Source organism: Rhyacophila brunnea, unplaced genomic scaffold, assembly GCF_057557595.1.
Source record: "Rhyacophila brunnea isolate RB1 unplaced genomic scaffold, BYU_Rbru_1.0 scaffold_12, whole genome shotgun sequence".
Lineage (NCBI taxonomy): Eukaryota > Metazoa > Arthropoda > Insecta > Trichoptera > Rhyacophilidae > Rhyacophila > Rhyacophila brunnea.
Window position 1 is genome coordinate 12,999,806 of NW_028232774.1, and position 22,034 is coordinate 13,021,839.

The 22,034-nt window shown below is 33.2% G+C and overlaps 1 protein-coding gene across 2 annotated transcripts in view; it reads right to left on the minus strand.

The window, feature by feature from the left end:
* The window catches only part of LOC147077788 (uncharacterized), a 66,779-nt gene that overhangs the window by 32,632 nt on the left and 12,113 nt on the right, over positions 1–22,034 (minus strand). For both annotated transcript variants that reach the window (XM_085960824.1, XM_085960823.1), the window contains exon 2: positions 5,597–5,697. In XM_085960824.1, the coding sequence (XP_085816950.1) occupies positions 5,597–5,697 (101 nt within the window). The remainder of the gene's footprint in view (positions 1–5,596; positions 5,698–22,034) is intronic.

Sequence of the window (22,034 nt, forward strand, 5' to 3'; positions counted from 1 at the left end):
TTTTTTAATTTAATTTGTTGGAATTCATCAATGCACAATGAAATTGTACAGTTTAATAAGGAATTAACCAATAAATTTGATTATATAACGGAATTACTGATCAATCTCAGAAAGGGTTATTCGATTTTATGACACATTGACGAAATTTTTGACTATTTTTTTTTTTTGCTGAATTATAAAGAGAAGACCTTTCTACATCGAATGGCATTCTTAACTCAAAACCTTTAAATATTGAGTTGTTCCCCTATTGAACTATGGTATCGACATGATTATCTTTTTGGACGCGGATATTATTGTGTCTTCGATTATAGATAGTTACTACCTTCAAAGCACGCCATAAAGATTGGTAAACTGTCTATATTGGTTACAAAAGGTTACTAACCTCTGGACAAATGATTAAAACGACAGTCGTTTTCCAGGTTCCATTTTTATGTAAGCATACCGTCACGACAAAAAATATTTGCGTTGTCCCAAAAAAAAACATATTGTGATAATGTGATGTCCAAACGATAAAATACAATAATTACAAGATAAAAAGAACTTTTTATACAGGTACAACATTTTTAAATTTTCTGTTGAATCATATAAACTTGACTTGACTAGCTTAAACGATCAAAAAAATTTGTAGTTGATAGAAATAATACTGAAATGTTACATTGATTTCCATAGTAACGCACGTATATATTAATATTAATAATTTAGTTGCTAGGACCCCTTAGCAACCAATAATAGTTTTACTTTTTACGGATTTCTTCCGAAATAACTTTTCATACAAAACAGAATTAACTGAAAATGAAATCAATTCTACTTAAAGATGGCTAAAAGTATTTAAAAATGCATTGGCATCGTGTTCTGATATATTCTAAAAGTTTCAAATGTCTAGCTAGTCGGGAAGTTAGTTAAAAATCGATTGGAAGATTTGTACCGGATGAATAACCACCGGACAAATAAGAATACGACCTAATAAAAACGTTATATTTTACAGTTAATAAAAAAAGAAAATGTATGCAAGTCATATCTTCGTGTTTAGTGCAATTGATAAATTGCACTAAATTGCACAATTGACAAATGATAATTGTACAGGAGAGCATAAAGAAGAATGAAAACGTTATTGATTGGAAAATGGGTTTAATATTAAGTGAAAGAATTTATGTATGGATTTTTCATTAATTTTTAAATATAATAAAAGTAAAAAAAGTAATAAAAACATACCCTACATTTTTGTGCAGTTTTATAGACAATTTACTAATTTTTTCCGTTGCCTGACAACACTTTCTTCTCAATCAGTGACGTCCCTAGACAAAATGCCGCCCATGGGCAACGCCATAGTAACGCCCCATTTTTTATCATCCGTGCACGTGTCGTTTCTGGTCACCGTGTACGTCGAAGGGCGATGGAAGTAAACTAGTCATCGCGAATCCGATAAAAAATTCAATCCTGTTAAACCTTTTATGTTAATTAATACATTTTGTTTCCAACCAGTGAGCTGATTTTTTTTATGGAAAAATATTTAGTTATTAGATATCTACTAATTTTTATGTAGCTATTTCTATATAGTGTATATACCAAATGATTCTCCTCGATTTGCCGCCCTTCGAGTAACTGCCGCCCCCAAGCGACGCTCAGTCTGCCTACCCCTACGGGACGTCACTGTTCTCAATTATTTATTTATGATGATTTAAGAAAATTTTAAATTTAAGAGATTTTGGTAGTTTTAATGATACCATTCTTGAGCACTTCCCCTGTTGAAGAAATTGGCATTTAAATCTCAAAAATGGAAAAATGCGATAAGCCTGTTTTTGCCCTATACCTACCCTTCAATTGATATCAGGAAAATAATGGGGAGTTTAGTATTGAACAGATGCTAAAAGCGCGTCTTCCTCCATTTTGAGGATTGTCCTCTACATACAGCTACGTATACGAAATGTTTCACGAAATATCAGTGCAGTATTTCCAGATCGTGGAAAAGTTTAACAGTAGAAAGAGACAAGGGAAATTTTGTCCTGAAATGACCAAGAAATGATTGGATCTACAATTCTTTAAATCGTGTACCTCAGAGTAATAATATAAAGAGAGTGGCTAGTATTTGACAAAATGAAGCCGTGTTTCTTGGATAAAACGCACAGTAGAACCTCAATTTTATTATTATTATTAACTTAATTATGAAACGTTATACCATCATGTTGCTTCTCAACATGGCCCCCACAAAGGGGGGCTGACAGGGCTCTAGCCTGGGGGCCCGGCGTGGCGAGTCGACCAAATAAGTGAGATAAAAACACATCACAAAATTGCTCTAATAGTAAAAAAAGTCGCCTACGGCGCTATTTTCCTTTAGTAAGGGTTATATTTTAAAATATGTTGTTGTGCGATGTAATTTTTAATTACGTCATTACTTGATAACTCCACAATTCAAGTGGATGTAAGTTTTAAAAATACACTAAATACCTATTTTAATACCGTGAACGCCATTTAGAAAACGCTACTGTAGAGCGTCACACTGCCTTTAACCTTGGCGATAGGTAGGGGGACCTGACAAAGATTTTTATCTTAGGGCCCGCTTCAGGATGTGGGGGCCATGCTTCTCAATACGGCTATCAAATTTAAACACAACATAGGTAACCATATTTTCTACTAAATTAACTAAAAATAAATAAAATCAATATTTACCAGCGTCGTTTCCAAAAAAATATTTAATTCAGCCGTAGAAATTCTATCTTAGTCTAACGCATATTGAAGAGATATAAGCGTGCCGAATGCTTTCTCACTTCCACTTATGGTTCGTTTTTGTTCAGGCTTTATGTAAAACGGTATCCACGCCCTGATTTGTGGAGCGAAATGTAATCTTCACCAATCATGATACCAATAGTTACCTGTATATATTAATTATTTTATTCGTGTGGAATACACTTTAAAATTGAAATGGATACCGTCGTGTCACATAGTTTACTGACCTCTCGATCTGAGATACTGTGACCCTAGCAACGCATTGTCTAGGTACACTTTTTTATAAGTTTCACTACCTTATTTGGGTAGCGAGGTCACCTTACCAACATATCTTTTGTTTGTCCAAGAATAATCTTTCGAATTTTTTTATATACTTTTTATTATATTGTTGTGTATTTAGTATTTCATAAAAAAATAATCAAACACAAATACTTATATATTTTTTTATTCAATAATGAATATACACACGATTTAAAAATGTTAGAATCTTTATTATTAAAATAAATTTCAAAAGCAGGCTAGTTTAGTTATTAGTAATAGGACCCTTAAGGCCGGTTAAGATTAGTCGAGTAGCTTAGTCGAGTGGCGAATGATTTAGTTACCACTAGATTATATCTATACAACAAATATTTACGTATTTAACCAAAATACATGTACTTAAAAAAAACGGAAAAGTATTAACACACCTACCATTCTCGCTCATAACCGGAGAATAATTATAGTAATATCCATCGACATAAAAGAGAACTAACTCTCTCAGTCGATAATGAAGCACTCGTCACAAGACAGTTAAAACAAACTTACGTGTCCATCCGAAAATTATGTAAAACTAAATACCATCAAATAATTATTATATATCATAGAATAACAACAAATTCTGCCCCAGTGGTTAAACGAATAAATAATTACAAATGTAATTCCTTTAAACCAGGAGGGGGGGCAAACTGCGGCCCGCCATCATTAATTATTGTACTTCTGATTAAGAATAACTTTTTTATATTTTTTTAAAAAATATTGACAAAAAATAAAATAAATTTGTTTAGCAATAGTACGCGATCCATTTTCAATAGATATTGATAGTGTACCGACAGAGCTACAACTTGAGATTATTGATCTGCAGTGTGACACTGATTTAAGAGAATTGGATCGTCGTGAATAAATCTCTAAATTTTACAATGCCCTTAATTCAGACAAATTCGACCAACTTAAAGATTATGCAAGAAAAATGTTCGTTATTTTAGGATTAACCTATATTTATGTGAACAAACATTTTCGATCATGAACCTCAATAAAAATTCTTTACGATGAAATATCTCCGATGCCCATTTACAAGCAGTTTTGAGAATATCAACTACAAAATTAACACCTGAATTTAAAAAAAAAGTTTTATTCTTCTCATTTTTTTTTTTTGTAATGTTTATTTTTCGTGATAATAAATAGTGTATAATTATTATCTAAATGGTATTTTACTTGCGGCCCGCCGCTCATTTTGAATTTTTGAATTTGGCCCTCCATCCAAAAAGTTTTCCACCCCCCCCTGCTTTAAACGAATAAAAAACAGATCCGTATTAAACAATAAATGTGTACCCATTCTAAAACTAAAATTAGACAGTCATTGAAACTGCGAACAATTACATAATACGGGCTTTCATTTTACGTGGACATTGATTCGCTCCCTTTATTAGGTCCTTGCTATGACGTCTCAAACACAAATTTTATAGAAACAATGTTTTAATTTGCCAGACAACGTATTCTAACTACGACCTACTGTTTCAGGGACGTACGATCTCCCGACAAGACACGTGGACAAGATAAACCAGATAGGTCAGGGATGGCGAACCTATGGCACGCGAATGTTTTGTGTTGAAGAGAAAAAAAAATAGATTTATAATTTAAAAGATATTTTTTTTACAAAAGTTTTACAAATACCTAAATATATACTATGCTGATTGAACAGCAAACAATCATAAGATACTGTAAGTCCCAAAGACTACGATGGGCGGGACATGTGCAGAGAATGCCTGAAGTTAGAGCGCCAAGGATCATGACGAAGTGGCTACCCCAACGGAAGAGACCCAGAGGCCGTCCAAGAAGGAGATGGGCTGACGCCGTAGAAGTAGACTGGCTTCATATAGGAAGACCCGCTAACTGGAGAAGTGTGGCGAGAGACCGGAGTGAGTGGAGAGCGGTTGTGGAGGAGGCCAAATCCCACGCCGAGATGTAGTGCCGTGGAAGAAGAAGAAGAAGAAATATATACTATATAATATTAAAATTGCGTATTTTCTTCGTTTTTAATAATATTTTTACCAATAATATTTATCAATCGATGCGCAAACGAAAACGACGAAATTCATGCATAAATGACAAATCGCATTGTATAAAAAATAACAGGCAACTGATACTCTTGATTCTTGAAGAATAAGCAATATAATTAATTTAAATTACATAGATGGGTTCTTAGGCTTTATGCGTCAAACATAATAATATTAGAGCACTGACCTCATCAGGCGGCGGGGTAAGCCGTGTCGCGAACCTCCGATTTTGATCGATTTACAATCATGTTACAATGCTTGATACCACTGTAGCGAGAGGATGCCTCATCTGATCCGAGAAATTTTGACGTCAATTTGTGCGTAAAGAACCAAACTAAGTAGGTATTATAACTGTAATCATATTCAAGAACTCAATTGTTAATAATTTTTTACCTTTTTTAATATAATTCTTATTACTATTTTTTCATTTTTTTCCCGCTCGAACTACTCGAAAAACTATTCGGCACGTCAGACAGTCAAAAAATAATATTTGGGAAATTTTGGCGCGTGTACATAAAAAGGTTCGCCATCCCTGAGATAGGTTATATGTATATACTTACGTCCCCCTGCAGTGGTACAGCAGACGACTAAAATGATGGCCACAACAGATAATCTCATCAGCCCCTTTTCCAAGATGGTCTTCCTTCTTCTAAACTCAGTCCTGAAATAAAATAAAATATTCTGAAGACATAAATTCAGTAACAATCATAGTAATTAAATACATTCAACAATATAGTCAGAATGGCAACATTATCACACGTTTAGGAAACTTATTTGATTATTGGTGTTGTACAAAAATAATAAAACCCTTACAACAGTGGTTTTCAAAGTTCGCCCTACAATACAAATTAATGGGATGGTTGAGAAAGGTGGTTTCCTCGCAGTTTTTTTTTTAATTTTAAGAACAAAGTAAACACTGCTATAAAATAGTAATCCAGTAAAATATCTAGGCAAACTGCCGTTTTTTGCCGACATTTTGATTCTACTTAAACTCAAAATGTCATTCCATACAATTTTTAGTGTCAAATGTTTTATTACATTATTTCGCTTACACTCAAATATTTTTGAAGTTATACTTCTTTTGGCGCGTTTGGGAAATCAGATCAGAGTGTATTTTTGGCGTGTGACATGTAACACATAATTTATTTTTTCACACGAAAAAAACGCACTCGATTGGATTCGAACCAACGATTGTTCGGTTATCAGCCGAACGCACTACCTTTACGCCACAGTATGATACTGCAATCGTGACGATTATACAGTATAATATTATAGTTTAGAATTGTTCCGTTACCTAGGCAGCGAATTAATTATTATCGGCCATTTGCAATTCCTTACGTAAACAAACGATTAAACGTCAGATTGAAAGTTGGTACTTTAAAAATAAAAACAACGAGAAACCATTATATAATTTAGTAATATAAGTTAAATTGTATAGAAATAAACCAATGACGTCCCAATAAGCGGTCTTTTTTCTTGAGTGTGTAATTTAACAAAATAATAAAATTAAGAGCTACTCAAAGAATCTAGTTTATCACAAGTTTTGTTTTTGTTTTGTTACGCCAAAGAAGTATAACTTCTAACGCGCGTACATAAGTACACACACCGATTTTTTTCAAATATTTAACTAGTAAAAGTTAAGTTCAAGTTCGGTCGGGTGTTCGGGTGTCGTATTTTTTTAATGGAGTATTTTCTATATGCATGTACCTATATGCATGAGTTGTTTTCAAATTATGTATGTTCATTCTAAATGACATTGGATGATATATACATATTTTGTCAATTATTTAGAAATATGAAAAGGTATCTATAACTACCGTGATGATAAGACTTTAAAATAGCACTAATAATTGGTTTCAATAGTACAGTCGACACCAAGACAACAACCTCGTTCATTCAATGAATTTATTGTTATTGTTTCTAAGAATAGTAACCACTGATTGTAAATACTAATTAAATAACTAACATACTAGCTATTTTAAGATTTTAGATTTTAATTGAAACAATCGTCGACTTGCTGACTATAAATAGCAAATAATTATCTATTATAAAAAAATCAGTGTCTGTACTTATGTACGCGCGTTAGAGGTTATACTTCTTTGGCGTAACAAAACAAAAACAAAACTTGTGATAAACTAGATTCTTTGGCTAGCTCTTAATTATCTTGTTAAATTACACACTCAAGAAAAAGGACCCCTTATTGGAACGCCGTTGGTTTATTTCTATACACTTTAACTTATATTAATAAATTATATAATGGTTTCTCGTTGCTTTTATTTTTAAAGTACCAACTGTCACTCTGACTTTTAATAGTTTGTTTACGTAAGGAATTGCAAATGGCCGACAATAATAAATTCGCTGCCTAGGCAACGGAACAATTCTAAACTATAATAGTATACTGCAGTGGTTCCCAAAGTTGACTGGGCTCCGACCCATGTAACAAAAATTTCCAATCTTGGGACCCACCTCTTAGATGTCTTAGAGAAAAGAGGGCATAAATATAATTGGTAATGCTCAGATTCCCTAGTAGCGAGTCGTGGAACTAGTTAATGCTGTCTTATTTGTTCTAATTGAAACAAAAAAAATATTTTTTATAAGTGTTACCAATATGAATGAAAGACTGTTGAAATAAGAAACACAACTTAAATAAAAAAAAAATATTACTTAAATACCTACACCTGCAAGTTTTTTTTTTACAAAGTTATTTCAATGGGAAGGATGTATTTGTTTCTTATCTTTCTTCATTACAGTTTTAGTTAGCATCAACTTCAACTTTAGTTACTTTTAATCGCAGTGAGTTTGATATATCCAATTTATTTCGGTATTTAGTTTTAATGTTAACCATAGCCGAAAATCCGACCTCACATAGATATTAGGTAGTAAAGAGGAGGAGGATTTTTATAGCTTCATCGAACAGGCAAGGAAAATTTATTAGCAACTGAGAGCCAGAATTTCGTTAATTGTTTACGATTGAAACTATTTTTCAGTGACGTATCTTCTGATAAATCAATGAGTTCTTCAGTTGCTTTTGTTGACATACTAGTTGGTAAGTCATCTTGAAATGGGTTACAAATCCAACGCAACTAATCAAACTTTTTCATCTCTTCCCCAATAGTCGTCAAAGTTATTTATTAACAGTGATAAATGACTGGAAATTTCAGACAGTACGTTCATCTTAGGCTGCACTTGGTTTTCAATAATAAAAGTTTCAAGTGTTTCATGAATGAAATATCAAATTTATCACTTCCTATTTTTTTAAATTCATGTATACGGTGGCGAGGGCCCACTCAATATTCGCTCGCGACCCACTGGTGGGTCGCGACCCATAGTTTGGGAAACCATGGTATACTGTATAATCGTCACGATTGCAGTATCATACTGTGGCGTAAAGGTAGTGCGTTCGGCTGATAACCGAACAATCGGTGGTTCGAATCGAATCGAGTGAGTTTTTTTCGTGTGAAAAAATAAATTATGTGCTACATGTCACACGCCAAAAATACACTCTGATCTGATTTCCCAAACGCGCCAAATATATTAAATCATCATTACATGAAAATCACCTGTATAGAACGAGTGTTGCTGTCTCAGGTCCCCTAAATGCATTAAGTATTATGTACGCAAGTTGGATCGGTCGACCATTGCGAAGGAAATTTTCTTAGCTTTCAAAAAGCTCGCGGTATCTTACGATAAGAAAGGTCTCTTTTCACCAAGGCTTGACCATTATAGATTAAATCAGAATAGGAATCACACATACTCAGCGCTCGAAATGGAAAATTTTACGAACCGGAGCGCTCGATAATTTTATGAAAATATCAACTATATTATACTATACTACATTAATTGTAAATGTGATTTATAAAAATAAGTGTTTTATTTTTTTATTGTATGGAATATCTAGCTCAGACAGTCAAATTAATATTTCCACAAGACGGAGCGATAAGTTTGTGGATTTTATGAACCGGAACGGCGCTCCGGTGCGTTCCGGTCCATTTCGAGCCCTGCACATACTACTAAAGTGCACGCTAACCAAGGTATTAGGAGCTTGCTCCTGGGGCAGTCTCAATACAAGATTGTAAGAGAATCTAAGGTTAATTTGCAAGCGTAATGGATGTGGACAGAAAAATAACAGTTGACAACTCACGTCACGACAATGTCGGGTAAACGTTGGTGGAAAAAATTCTAAACTTCGCTATCGCTTGTTGGCAAGCAAAAAGTTTTTAAGTCTTCGAGAAAATATCTGGTATGAAGCCGAAGAAATAAATTCAAAAATAATCGAAGATTAAAATTTAAAAAAAAAACGCATGAAAAGGTAAGAACTTTTTTAATGTCGTAAGCTTTTTCTTAGTAAAATATACCGAAAATACACAGATAAAATATATTATATGTAGGTACTTCCAGTGTTGCAACTTCTACAACAAGATCCAGCGTTTTTGGACTGGCGTCTACCTTGTAAAATACGCATTGGGCATATGGCGTTAAATCTAGCATTTTTCGATATCACTAACAGCATAGAACTTCTAATAAAAAGATAGAATGTTATACAAATTTGCTTGAAAATCAACAATATATTTTAACCAATAAATTAATATTGTAACATACGATATTTAAATAAAAACTACATTTCGTACCGGTTTATGTTACGGGTATTTATTAGTTTCACTACAATTAATTCTCCTTCAATATATTTTATTCTCGCGATTTTTCTGCCAACTAGCTTATTTTATTATTTATTTTCTCCCCGCCTGGCATATTTTTGTCAATAACAGTTGGCAGCACTGTGTAATTAAATTCATTTGAAGGTAGTCGCACGAAAATACGTCAGGTTTAACGCCACATGCCAGATTCGTCTTTTGCAAGCCTTTGAAAAATACTAAATCTGACAAGAATAATGGTATGTTCTCAACGCTGTATAGAAATGTTTTCACAAGGAACATATTATTCAGTTATGGCCCCCACATCTTGAAGCGGGCCCCCAGGCCAGGATCTTGGGCGGCCCCTCTGTCTGTCGCTATGGTTAAAGGCAGTCCGACGCTCTGCAGTGTTGTTTTTCAAATGGTGTTCGAGGTCAAATACAATTCAGTGTATTTTGGCGATTTTTAACACATCTAATTATGGAGTTGTTGAGTATCACTCAACACGATACAACAACCATTTATATTTTAAAATAATAATAACTCCGAAGTAAAATAGTGCCGTTTATTTTTTTATTTTTTTACCTTTAAACCCTTTTACTTTTACACCCCTTTACCCTTTTAACACTTTTACCTTTTAAAACAGTAACTTTTTTTTACTATTAGAGCAAATTTAAGATGTGTGTTAATCTCATTTATCTGGTCGACTCGTCACGCCGGGCCCTCCTTGAGCCCGGCCCCCTAGGCTAGAGCCCTGTCAGCCCCCCCCCCCTTGTGGGGGCCATGTATTCAGTATACGAGTTTAATATTTAAGCCGGCATTAATTTCATGTCAAGGAAATAAAATGGATTAAACCTGGGTTACTATAGTAAATAAATTTGCATTATAATTTCCCTTCCTATACAAGCACGAAAAGCAATAAAACGATAGAAGACAAATTAATAAATCCTATATTATTTAATACTATAGTACAGCATACGTATCAATTTAATGTGCCGGAAGAGCAATTGTTATAATGTCTTTTCGTCGTTTAAAACAGATATTAAAACATCACTCGTAAATTCTTTTCTCTGTTACATATACGTATGCAAAAAATCCACTCATCAAATATTTGAATGACCTTTAGTTTTTTTTAACACAATTCACACTTTAAACGGTTAAGGCGGGCCCAGACGATACGCGAGCTCGTCAGCTTTTAATGCATTCAACATGCGTGCGGTTGGTTCTTGGTTACAGGAGTTGTACGAGTACAATATGGCCGAAAACATGTGTACCCATTACAGATGGTAGAATTTTCATCAACTAGCATTTCCCCGTGCGGCAATTTGTACAAATTAAAAAAACACGTACACTCATACACTCCTATTTGAAAATAATGCAGAGTTCATTTGTATTACCATTAGATTTAATTAGAGAATTTAACATTAATTCTTAATAAATAGTTGATAATACTGATAGATACTTACAAGTACTTACCAATCTTTAAAACTTTAAACCATTCAGAATTTTTTCCGTTTTATTGGTATTTCATAATATGGGTATTGTAACAATTTAGATATATTGGCGGCTCTCGTGGTGCAGTGTGTTATTCGCAGGCCTTCCATCCGGAAGCTCTGGGTTCGATCCCGGTGAGGACACAATATATCTATGTTTGTTTAAAATCACTAACAACCCCCTTGTACGAAAAAGCAAGGGCATGGTTATTAATAATAATATTAACAAAATATAGATGTATTATGATTTCGTGTTCTTACTTATTTAGTTTCTTTAATCGTTGCTCTTTGTTCTGGTATTTATGTGTTTTATATTATGATATGTTCAATTTGAACATCACATCCTACAAATAAACGCCGTATCTCAAATATATTATATAAGTCCATAGTGTGTATTTTTTATTCGTACAGATTACCGCTTGCGATCTCAGTGCTCTCCTGCCACCTATATAAATATGTTCGGCCATATTTTACTCGTGCAAGTGTTTATATACAATTAACTAATGTCATTGCAATTAACCGAATAATGGTCTACCTCCGTACTGATTGTAACACCGAAAAACAATGAATTTCGCCTAGCAAACGCTTTAGCGTATTGTCTGAAGTTAACTCAGTGACGTCCAGTGGGGGTGGGCAGATTGAGCGTGGCTTGGGGGCGGCAATTACTCTAAGGGCGGCAAATCGAGAAGAATCATTTGGAATATATAGAAACAGCTACCTAAACTTAGTAATAATGAAAATATCTTTCAATTAAAAAAATCCGCTCCCTTTTTTGTTGGGTTCGCGATATCTAGTTTACTTCCGTTTCCCTTCGACGTCCTTAATTACAGTCTGATATTTTGTTAGTAATGTATGATACATTATTTATCCATACAACACATTTCTTAGATATTATTATATATAAAGAATGATAAAAATACTGTATAAAAAATGGGGCGGCATTTTATCTAGGGACGTCACTGAGTTGACTTTACAGAAGTATAGGTTTCTTGGTTGTCAAATTAGTTTTATAAAACGAAATAGGACATGATATTTCGACATTCAGTTGTTTTAGGTATGACGGAGGTATGTGCTAGTCGTGAAGTTGGGCCAAAGGCAAGATTGGAGGAAAATGTGTCCACCAATTTGTCACAATCAGCTGCACTTGTCTAAATTGACAATAACGATTATTATCTTGGAGAGCCAGCTCGGTTTGCGGCTTCTAAAATTGCCTACAAATCACTTCAAATTAATCAAAGCCGCGTATGAAGATTGAGAAAATAATTCAAAACTGCTCAAATAAGAGTGACGTATTCAGGAGATCACACCAAACATATTATTATTATTTTTAATAAATAGCTCTAATATATAAGCTACTATTATAACCAATAATACGAAATTATGTTAAGGAAACGTGTGTCCTTATGTTTATGGCTTCTTTTGATAATTTGCTATATTTGTTTAGGTAAGTAATATTATATTATTTATACTTACCAACTTTTTCTACTAAGAATGAAGTAAATAGATACATATCGTGTTAAAATAGAATAAGTTTTTTTTATAATATTGTGTTGTTTCACTACTGTGGTATTCAATGTGTAGGTTGAGGATGATGATAATGAAGTCTACGATGTAGCAGTGTGAGATTTATTAGCAGCATATCGGTACAATAGTATATTGTACAATGATAGTTACGAGCTAGGTACTTGGATTCGAGTGACATTTAGATAAATTATTCTTCGTTATTTATACAATAAAAAGTAATACATTAACATAAAATTCTGATACATCATCATATTGGACTAATTATAGAGTCAGCGTTTTAAATCGAGTAGTTTGTGAAATATAATACCAAATAAAATATGATACCATGAAAAATGATTATTCGGCTAATATACCGTAATGATATAATGTGCTGTGATATGATGTAATAATATACCGTATCTAATATCGCCAAACAACTTGCTGATCTAGCTAAGAGTTGTTTGCTGGAAATTGATTCGCTGGGAATATATTACTGCAGAGTAATTTGATATATTAAACAATAGATATCTGATCGCTATTATTCTGCAGCTACAATTGTATTAAATATCTATCATCATCTTGAGTCCGAAATCCCAGAACTTTAAATTATGGAATCATAGGATTGACTTTTATAGTATGATTTGTTTATACGAAGCCGGCATAACTCAAGTTTAGTTGGTTGGATGGCATGGCCCAGGGTGCGCAGGCGATCGGAATCCCGGATGAAGAAAAAAAGTGATGGATAGAGTGGAATAAGGTTAGTTTTTGGAGGGAGGCGAGGGCCCAAAAAAGGCTGTTGCACAAATTACGAGTGTCTTATAATACGATAAGTTTTTAATATTGTTAGATTTTAGAGATTATCAAACATACCTATACGTACGTATGTCACCTACATATTTATTGATTAAAATAAAACACAATATTATTCTTTTCTTTTGACCATGTCCAATCTTAATACGATAATATGGGCCTCCACAGAGTGGAAGTTTGTATTAACATCATGGCCCCCGCAAGGGGGGGGTGACAGGGCTATAGCCTGGGAGCCTGGACTCAGGAGGGGCCCGGCGTGGCGACTCGACCAGATAAGTGAAATCATAAATTTGCTCTCATAATAAAAAAGTCGTATTTTCATTCAATGATGTTATTATTTTAAATTATGTACTTGTACAATACAATTTTTAGTTGTGTATCGATGCTCGACAACTCCACAATTCAAATGAATGTATTAATAGATACAAAAAACACTAAATATACACATTAATTTTACCGCGTACACCATTTGGAAAACGCTACTGTAGAGCGTCACACTGCCTTTATCTTTAGCGATAGGTAGGGGGGCCGTCAAAGATCCTAGCCTGGGCGCCCGCTTCAGGATGTGGGAGCCATGATTAACATATTCTTGTTTTTACAACAAAAGGATATTAGCCACTTGCTCAACATATTAGGTCCATACTCTGACTCCAAACATAAATTGAAAAACAATATTCGTGGGTATTCTGCGAATAAGCATTAAGTCAAAAATACTAGTTTTGAGATAATCGAGTTTGAAAGTTTGGACGGTCTTAACTTTTTTTATATATATTTATCCATTTAGTGCTTTTTCTCTGAATAGATGTATGTCTTTTTGACTTATAACATAAATTATCTTCGCCAGTTTTATAGATATGACTGTGTGTGTTTTTGTAGACTATAGAGCGTACTCTTAATAAGATTACCTCATCATTAAGTCAAAACAGAAAATTTTTGACTTAGTGCTTTTTCGCAGAATACCCACGAATGTATTTGCCAGACTCGGGATTCGAACATTGGACATGGGACTCATCAGACGACAAGTAAGCTACTCACGGGCGTTAAAACTATATGAAGTACTTATTTCACATAGTTTAATTAGTCAGTTAACACCATTAAGGCTATACCTCAATTGAGGCATGCTCTAAAAAGATCGTGGCTAGGCGATGCAGGGATTGCGGGTCGCGGGTGCAAATGACGCATGCCGAACGAAATATAATTTGTCATATAAATCCAACATGCGTCCATTTAATGTTCTATTTATTGTCCTATTAGTAACAATAATAATATATTCATTGACATGTTTTCTTTTTCAAGTAAATGGGTAACGTTTTTAGTCATCTTTACACGATTTAAGAACTAATACTCCCGTCGCCATCACGAAACAAATTGACGTGTTCCCAGCTCGACGTTCTCTCTCCGAATGCCAGCGAGTCCAAAATTTCGTCGCGCCTATAGTTGAACATTATTTGCCGTTTCACTGATGTATCGTCTTAACGAAAAAAATATTATGTTATATAATTTCGAACTCCTCAGAAGTATATGGCATACTTATATTTTTTTTTAAATATTGATACCAAACGGGACTCGAATCCGCATCCATCGGATTACGACTGATGTGCTTCCTGCTCAAAAATATCTTTTTAAATAGAGTGTTTCAAATAATTTGAAATATGCTCAATAACGAATGCTATATTCTGAAATCTGGTGCATAATAAATTTAATTTTTACACAACCACCAGTACATGTGAATTGTTTTAGTTTGTAAATTATTAATAATATATATAATTAATAATTAATAATAAGACTTTTGGCAAATATTTCTAGTGTTTATCTAAAATACCGGAAATATAAATTCTGCTGGAGATTGTTAATACTTAATCAGTCCATTATAATATTATAATGTACATAATATCGAAATTAGCATCTAACATAACATAGGTAGGTATAGGTAAATCATTCTACAGTGGCACCATAGGCGATTCGCGCGCGTATTGAATTGCTTGCGACAATGCCCGTTTCAATGCTAGCAAACAATACCACTACAACTGCAAGCCGCATTTGCCGTACCCATGGTGCCACTGTAAAACGACTTACCTTTACGTTAAATAATCATTGCATGTTAATTTAATAAACATTTCGTTAACCAGTATATAATTAGTTTAGCTATATTTTATATTTACTTAATTCTCTGTACTTTAAAAATGAACAATAGTATCACGTGTAGTAAATTTTCTGTTAAAAACAGAAAAAAAATAATCGTAGATTCTTTAGACACATTTCAATATAATAAAAGGGCCCAACGAAATTAATAGTAAACAGATTTTCTGGAGGGTTCCATTCATCAATCACCCTTAATTCGGCCCTGAATCAAAATAAAAATATCGAGAAATTAATGACGTCCATGGCAGCCATGATTGTTTGACATCATCAATATCAATGTCCGAATTTGGCTAGCAGATATTTATAATATAACGTGCGTGAAATTCACAACAGCTGTTTTAAATCAAAAATTGTAAATAGGTACCTACTTTAGACCTTCAAAAATCATTGAGAATATTGACAGATTCATGAATTGGTATTTCTCACAGAAAAATTATACACGCTTCTACTACCAGCTGTATTGTGTACAAAATTCATCAATGAATAATTACAAGATAAAAAGAACTTTTATATACTTACAATGCTTTTAAATTTTCTGTTGGATCATACAAACTTAACGCTTAAACGATCAAAAAAATTGTATTTGATAGAAATAATACTGAAATGTCATATTGATTTCCATAGTAACGCACGTATATATTAATATTAATAATTTAGTTGCTATGACCCACTTAGCAACCATTAATAGTTTTAGTTTTTACGGATTTCTTCCGAAATAACTTTTCATACAAAACAGGATTAACTGAAAATTAAATCAATTCTACTTAACGATGGCTAAAAGTATTTTAAAAAAATGCATTGGCATCGTGTTCTGATATATTCTAAACCTAACCGATTTTTTTAACGGTAATTGTTCAAACACGCGCGTTAACATCATTTTACTCCCTGCTTTAATTATAGTTTGTCAATTTATGGCTACGGCCGTATGTTGTAGCTTAACCACTGGGGAATGCCAAAAGAAATGGCGTATTTCAAAAAAAAACATAGGTCAATAATTATTATAAAGCAATCATTATTCGTAGGATGTTTATCACACTTGAATGGTCAAAGACATAGCTTATAATCAGTATCTTTAGAATTATCTTCAAATGTGTTAATCTTGCCCATTTTTTGAATAATAAAATGCCCAATTCTTGTCAAATTTGGGATCACAGAGATTATCAATATAATTTTTTATCGTAAATATTTCACTATAATAATGTCGATATAAATTATACTGATGGTTTTATAAATGCGTTTAAAAATTAGTAATTGTAAAAAAATCTTAACACCGCTGCACATTTATGTACTGAAATATGATTATATTCTAAAACATTAGAGCGAGAGGTTTAAAAGAATACTTTTTTATGTAATAAAAATACTTTATGCAGTCATCAAATGTTTAAAATAAATTTAAATGATAATAAGGCTTCAAAATTATATAAATAGATTATCTACAACGTTTAAGGTATTTCCAGGATCATGCTTTGAAAATAGAACAAAAGCTCCATTTTAACCTACGCTGAGCATGTCCCCCCTTAAGAAGTGTTGAAATTCATCTAAAATATTATTTTAAAAGTTTTAAACAATTCCCCCGTTTTACAACAGTGTTGTTGTGCATGAGCTGAAAAAGCTCATCGTTTTTCAAAAGCTTCCTCGTTATACGTGCAAAATTATTTAAAAGGAATCACGATCAAAGCTTTAATTTATTGGTCGAATGGCGAATGTAACAATATATGTATAGAGAAACAAATAATATAGTATTTTAAATGCCGTATTAGTATTAGTATTCAGAACTCGCTTTTAAAAAGTCCCAACGAAATGTCAATTGATTCTACATGTGCGTTTATAATGATTTATGGCCCACATTTCTCAATCTACTTGATGTCGAATTTCATTGCGTGTTAGGTAGGTAATAGAAGTAGAGTATTAAATGCTTTGAAAAGCAATGGTTAGTGCTAATGAAATATACCGAATATGAAATCAAGACCTGGGAGATTTGTTTAACCCAACGTTGTCATGGAAATAATTTTAACTGTATTTGTGGATAAGCACTACATACCTACTTAATTTAATGTCACCGTAGCATTGTTTTTTGCAATAAATAAATAATATTTTCTTAATTAATTAAATACAAATTATCTGTGTAGATTTATTAAGAGTTTTTAAGATTTTAGTAAAAGTTTATTCAATCCATCTATATGGAGAACACAATCATAAATATGAAAAGTATATATTATTAGATAAATATATATTTTTAAATCAAATGAAATAATTACAAGATAAAATGAACTTTTTATACACAACGTTTTTAAATTTTCTGTTCAATTATTATGCTCAATAAGCTCAAACTTGTACTTGATATGAAAGTAAATAAAAACAAACAAATATAGAATACTGAAATGCCATTTTGATTTCCATAGTAACGCACGTATATATTAATAATTGATTTGCTAGGACCACCCACTTAGCAACCAATAATAGTGGATTGGATTACGGTTTTCATACAAAACAGAATTAACTGAAAATGAATTCAATTCTACTTAAAGATGGCTAAAAGTATTAAAAGAATGCATTGGCATCGTGTTCTGATATATTCTAAAAGTTTCAAATGTCTATCTAGTCGGGAAGTTAGTTAAAAATCGATTGCAAGATTTGTACTGAATAAACCACCACCGGACAAATAAAAATACGAGCTAATAAAAACTTTGTAAAATGAACTGCATTCAAATACCTATACAGTGTACAAAATTCATGCAAATCTCATTATGAGAATAAAATCGTTCATTACACGCATGTTCACTACAGATTTTTGACACTATTTGACGTTAGAGCAATTTGGATATTATTGTCTTAGCTCTTCGGGGTTCAATGCATTTCTCTACATTTTTTTATGTTCACGAGAGTGGAAAATCTTTGGTCACAATAATAATTATGGGTTATTGCAAATGGCAGCAATTCCTTGTGTGCAATTTTAGAAACCTTTGCAGAAATAATGTCAGACCTTTTTTTATATTTTTCAATGCGTTCTTCATTATTGGAGCGACGTCGAAGAAGTGTCTATCTAAGAAGTGTAATCGTTCAGCTTTTTCTGGCATATCAGTGATTTTACGGTTCAAGAAATTCACTACCAAACTGACAGTATATAAATTATTACCTGGAAAGTAACGTAGATATCCGTAATATGTCTTATAATAACTGTATCTTTGATGTCAAAAAAAAAAAAAAAAATTTCACAACCTTTCAAAAATACAGCTAACTTAGAAAATAATATTAAAAACATCTCTAGTATCCAAATGCTGAATTCTTTAACCCAATTGAAGTGTAATTTACCAAAGTGCCCCTACCTATATAGAGTAGATACGTCTTATGTCATGTCACAAGATCTTTTTTTTCGATGTTACTAAATAATAATCATCACAGCAATAGTCAAAGATTTCTCCACATATTTTTAATATTGTTTTCACACTATTCGTCCTAAGTGGATCGAGGAAAATAAAATAAATAAACTTAAATATTGTACATTACATTAAAATACTATTAGTAGTTTTATTATATTCACAATATTAGAATTTTATTTAATTCGAGTTTTACAAAGATTTTTCTAATAAGCATGTCGTTATGGGGTTATATAATTTCAATGAAGAATGCTACATTTTCTTTTGTATAAGTCTTAAATAATAAATTAATTTAAAATTTAGTTGAAACTACTCAAGTTTTATCACAATATCCCTTGATTTAAATTACATAGATGGTTAATAATCGTATTTTTATCGCAATTTGAAAACAACAGAAAGAAATGTATCGGTAACTTATAAAAACACCTCTCGCCTGAGTAGCTAGATAAGTTTGTATATATATATTTTCTGTGATATCTCTAATTATTGGTACGACACTGAGTTTTCCCCAAATTATGTATTTCGTGCGAAAATAAAGGAGCTTTACAGTAGGTCATAAACACCAAAGTAACATTCGATCGAAAATTAAAAATCAATATCAGATTATATAAATAAATACAAATATCATTTATTACAATAAACAAGTAAATTTTATAATAATGTATAAGTAAATAATACGTAATATACTTTTATTTATGTAATTATATTTTAATTATTTATCAAAATCTTCGCTTGGATTGATCGGCTTGTGGCATTCTTTCGCCACAAAATATAATAAATTATTTGTAAGGAACATCATTTCAGGACATTAAAATAATTTGTTTGATTAGATTAACAGGCGTCCTGCAATATCATTAATCTGTCATTACTATGCTAATATAATTATTTATGTATAGCTCAACTAAAAACGCATTGAGACAGAATGAAAGTCGACGACCTATTTGGAAAAAAATACATATTATTATTGAATAAATATCTCGGTTACTATACCGAGATTTAAATTAGTACGTTGCCTGTTTGAAGAATATCACCGACCAAGACGGTATATAGATTTCGAAGCAATTACAAACTACTGTAGTAAGTCTCTTGTCCTTGATCATCTTCAGAGTCTAGATCAGGGGTAGTCAACCTGGTCCCTACCGCTCACTAGTTGGCGATCCAGGTTTCATGGTGGGCGGTAGGGGTTTTAAAAACATTTTCATTATCTCTATATATATAAAAATCTCGTGTCACGATGTTTGTGGTCGAACTCCTCCGAAATGGCTCGACCGATTTTTATGATTTTTTTTATGTATATTTGTTAGATATGAGAATAGGTCAACAAGTATATTTCATACCGCTAGGTGATTAGGGTATCTCTATCCAGAAACATTTTCTTTTATTTTTTGACAATTTTTTTTTGTATTTTTTTTATTATTTGGCATACAAAAATACATATAACCCCAAATTTTAACCCTCCTACCCCCACCCTTTCATTTTTTAATCGCGATTTTATTATTTTTGTATGAACAAATTTAACCGTCGTTCGTATTTCAAACAGAACGAAATTATTTATGTTGTTGAATGACAGATGGCGCTACGTCCGAGAAGAATTCAAGAGAAGCGTCGGGTCATTTTGACATTTCATTCGGCATATCACAACGCAGTGCGTGCAAAATTTTGTACGATTTATTTTAATTTATCTATTTTTATGTGCGTGTATTACAGTGCACAATGCCAGCAAGACGCAAGGGGTGCCATTTAGGCCGTCGAACGAATAAAGCAACAAACATGCGAAATAGTAGAGCAGAAAGAACAGACGAACAAATCCAACAAGAGAACAAAAACGTGCGTGTAAGCATGTCGCCATTGCGTGCATCTCAATCATAAGAGGCACGAGCTGAACGAAATCAACAACGACAATTGGAACGGAGCCAAGCGCGCCGGTTCGTAGTTAACACACGCAGAGCAAATGACCGACAACGCCAACAAGTACATCGAACATTTACATCCGCTTCGTTCCTTCGTCTCGCATTCGAGTACGAGCTAGATATTGAATATTCCGCTCATCCGAAAGTGCTGATTGGTGCTATGGACAAAGAATGTCCCCATTGTCATGCGCTCAAATTCAAACATGAGTCAGCCGGGATGTGTTGCGCATCAGGAAAAGTGCAACTACCAGAAATTGAGATTCCACCAGAACCATTGAACGGCTTGCTCATCGGCACGGTTCCAGGTTCAAACCTGTTCCTGAAGTCCATTCGCACATTCAATTCATGCTTCCAAGTGACTTCGTTCGGAGCAACAGAAATAGTTTACAATACTGCGGCAAATGGTCAACAATTCCATTCTACGTTCAAAATCAAAGGCCAAGTATACCACAAAGTAGGCTCATTGCTGCCAATGCCAAACGAACCACATACATTTTTACAAATCTACTTCATGGGCGGTGAGGACATCAATCATGTGGATGCACGTTGCGGCTACAATGGCCTCAATTCGCCTATTTCCAGGCGCATCGTCGGCGAACTGGACGCCCTGTTGAATGAGCACAATGAATTATTGAAATTCTTCAAAGCACACATGCACAAATTGCAAAGTGACAATCACGCTATTGTCATCAATCCTGATAAAACACCAGCTGGAGAGCACGTGCGTCGATTCAATGCACCTGTTGTTGACGACATTGCTGGAATCATGGTTGGCGACCGCACATCGACGTGAAAAATCGTGATTCGAAGAAGAAACAATAATCTGGAGTTCATCGCTGACACACATCGTTCATACGACGCTCTCCAATATCCGCTAATTTTCTGGAAGGGACAAGACGGATATTGCATAAACATTAAACAACGAGATCCTGTCATAGGTAATTCATTCATTATGAACATCATTAGTCATTTTGAATTGAGAAAATGAGTGGTTGGTGTTTTTTTGTTTTTATCGGCGGTCATCGTCTACAGCGCTCTATTCCTCTTTCTGTCATAGATCCCATCCCCACACACTTACGATACATTCGTTATTTTTTATTTAACAACCAAAATATTCACTAGAAATAATTTA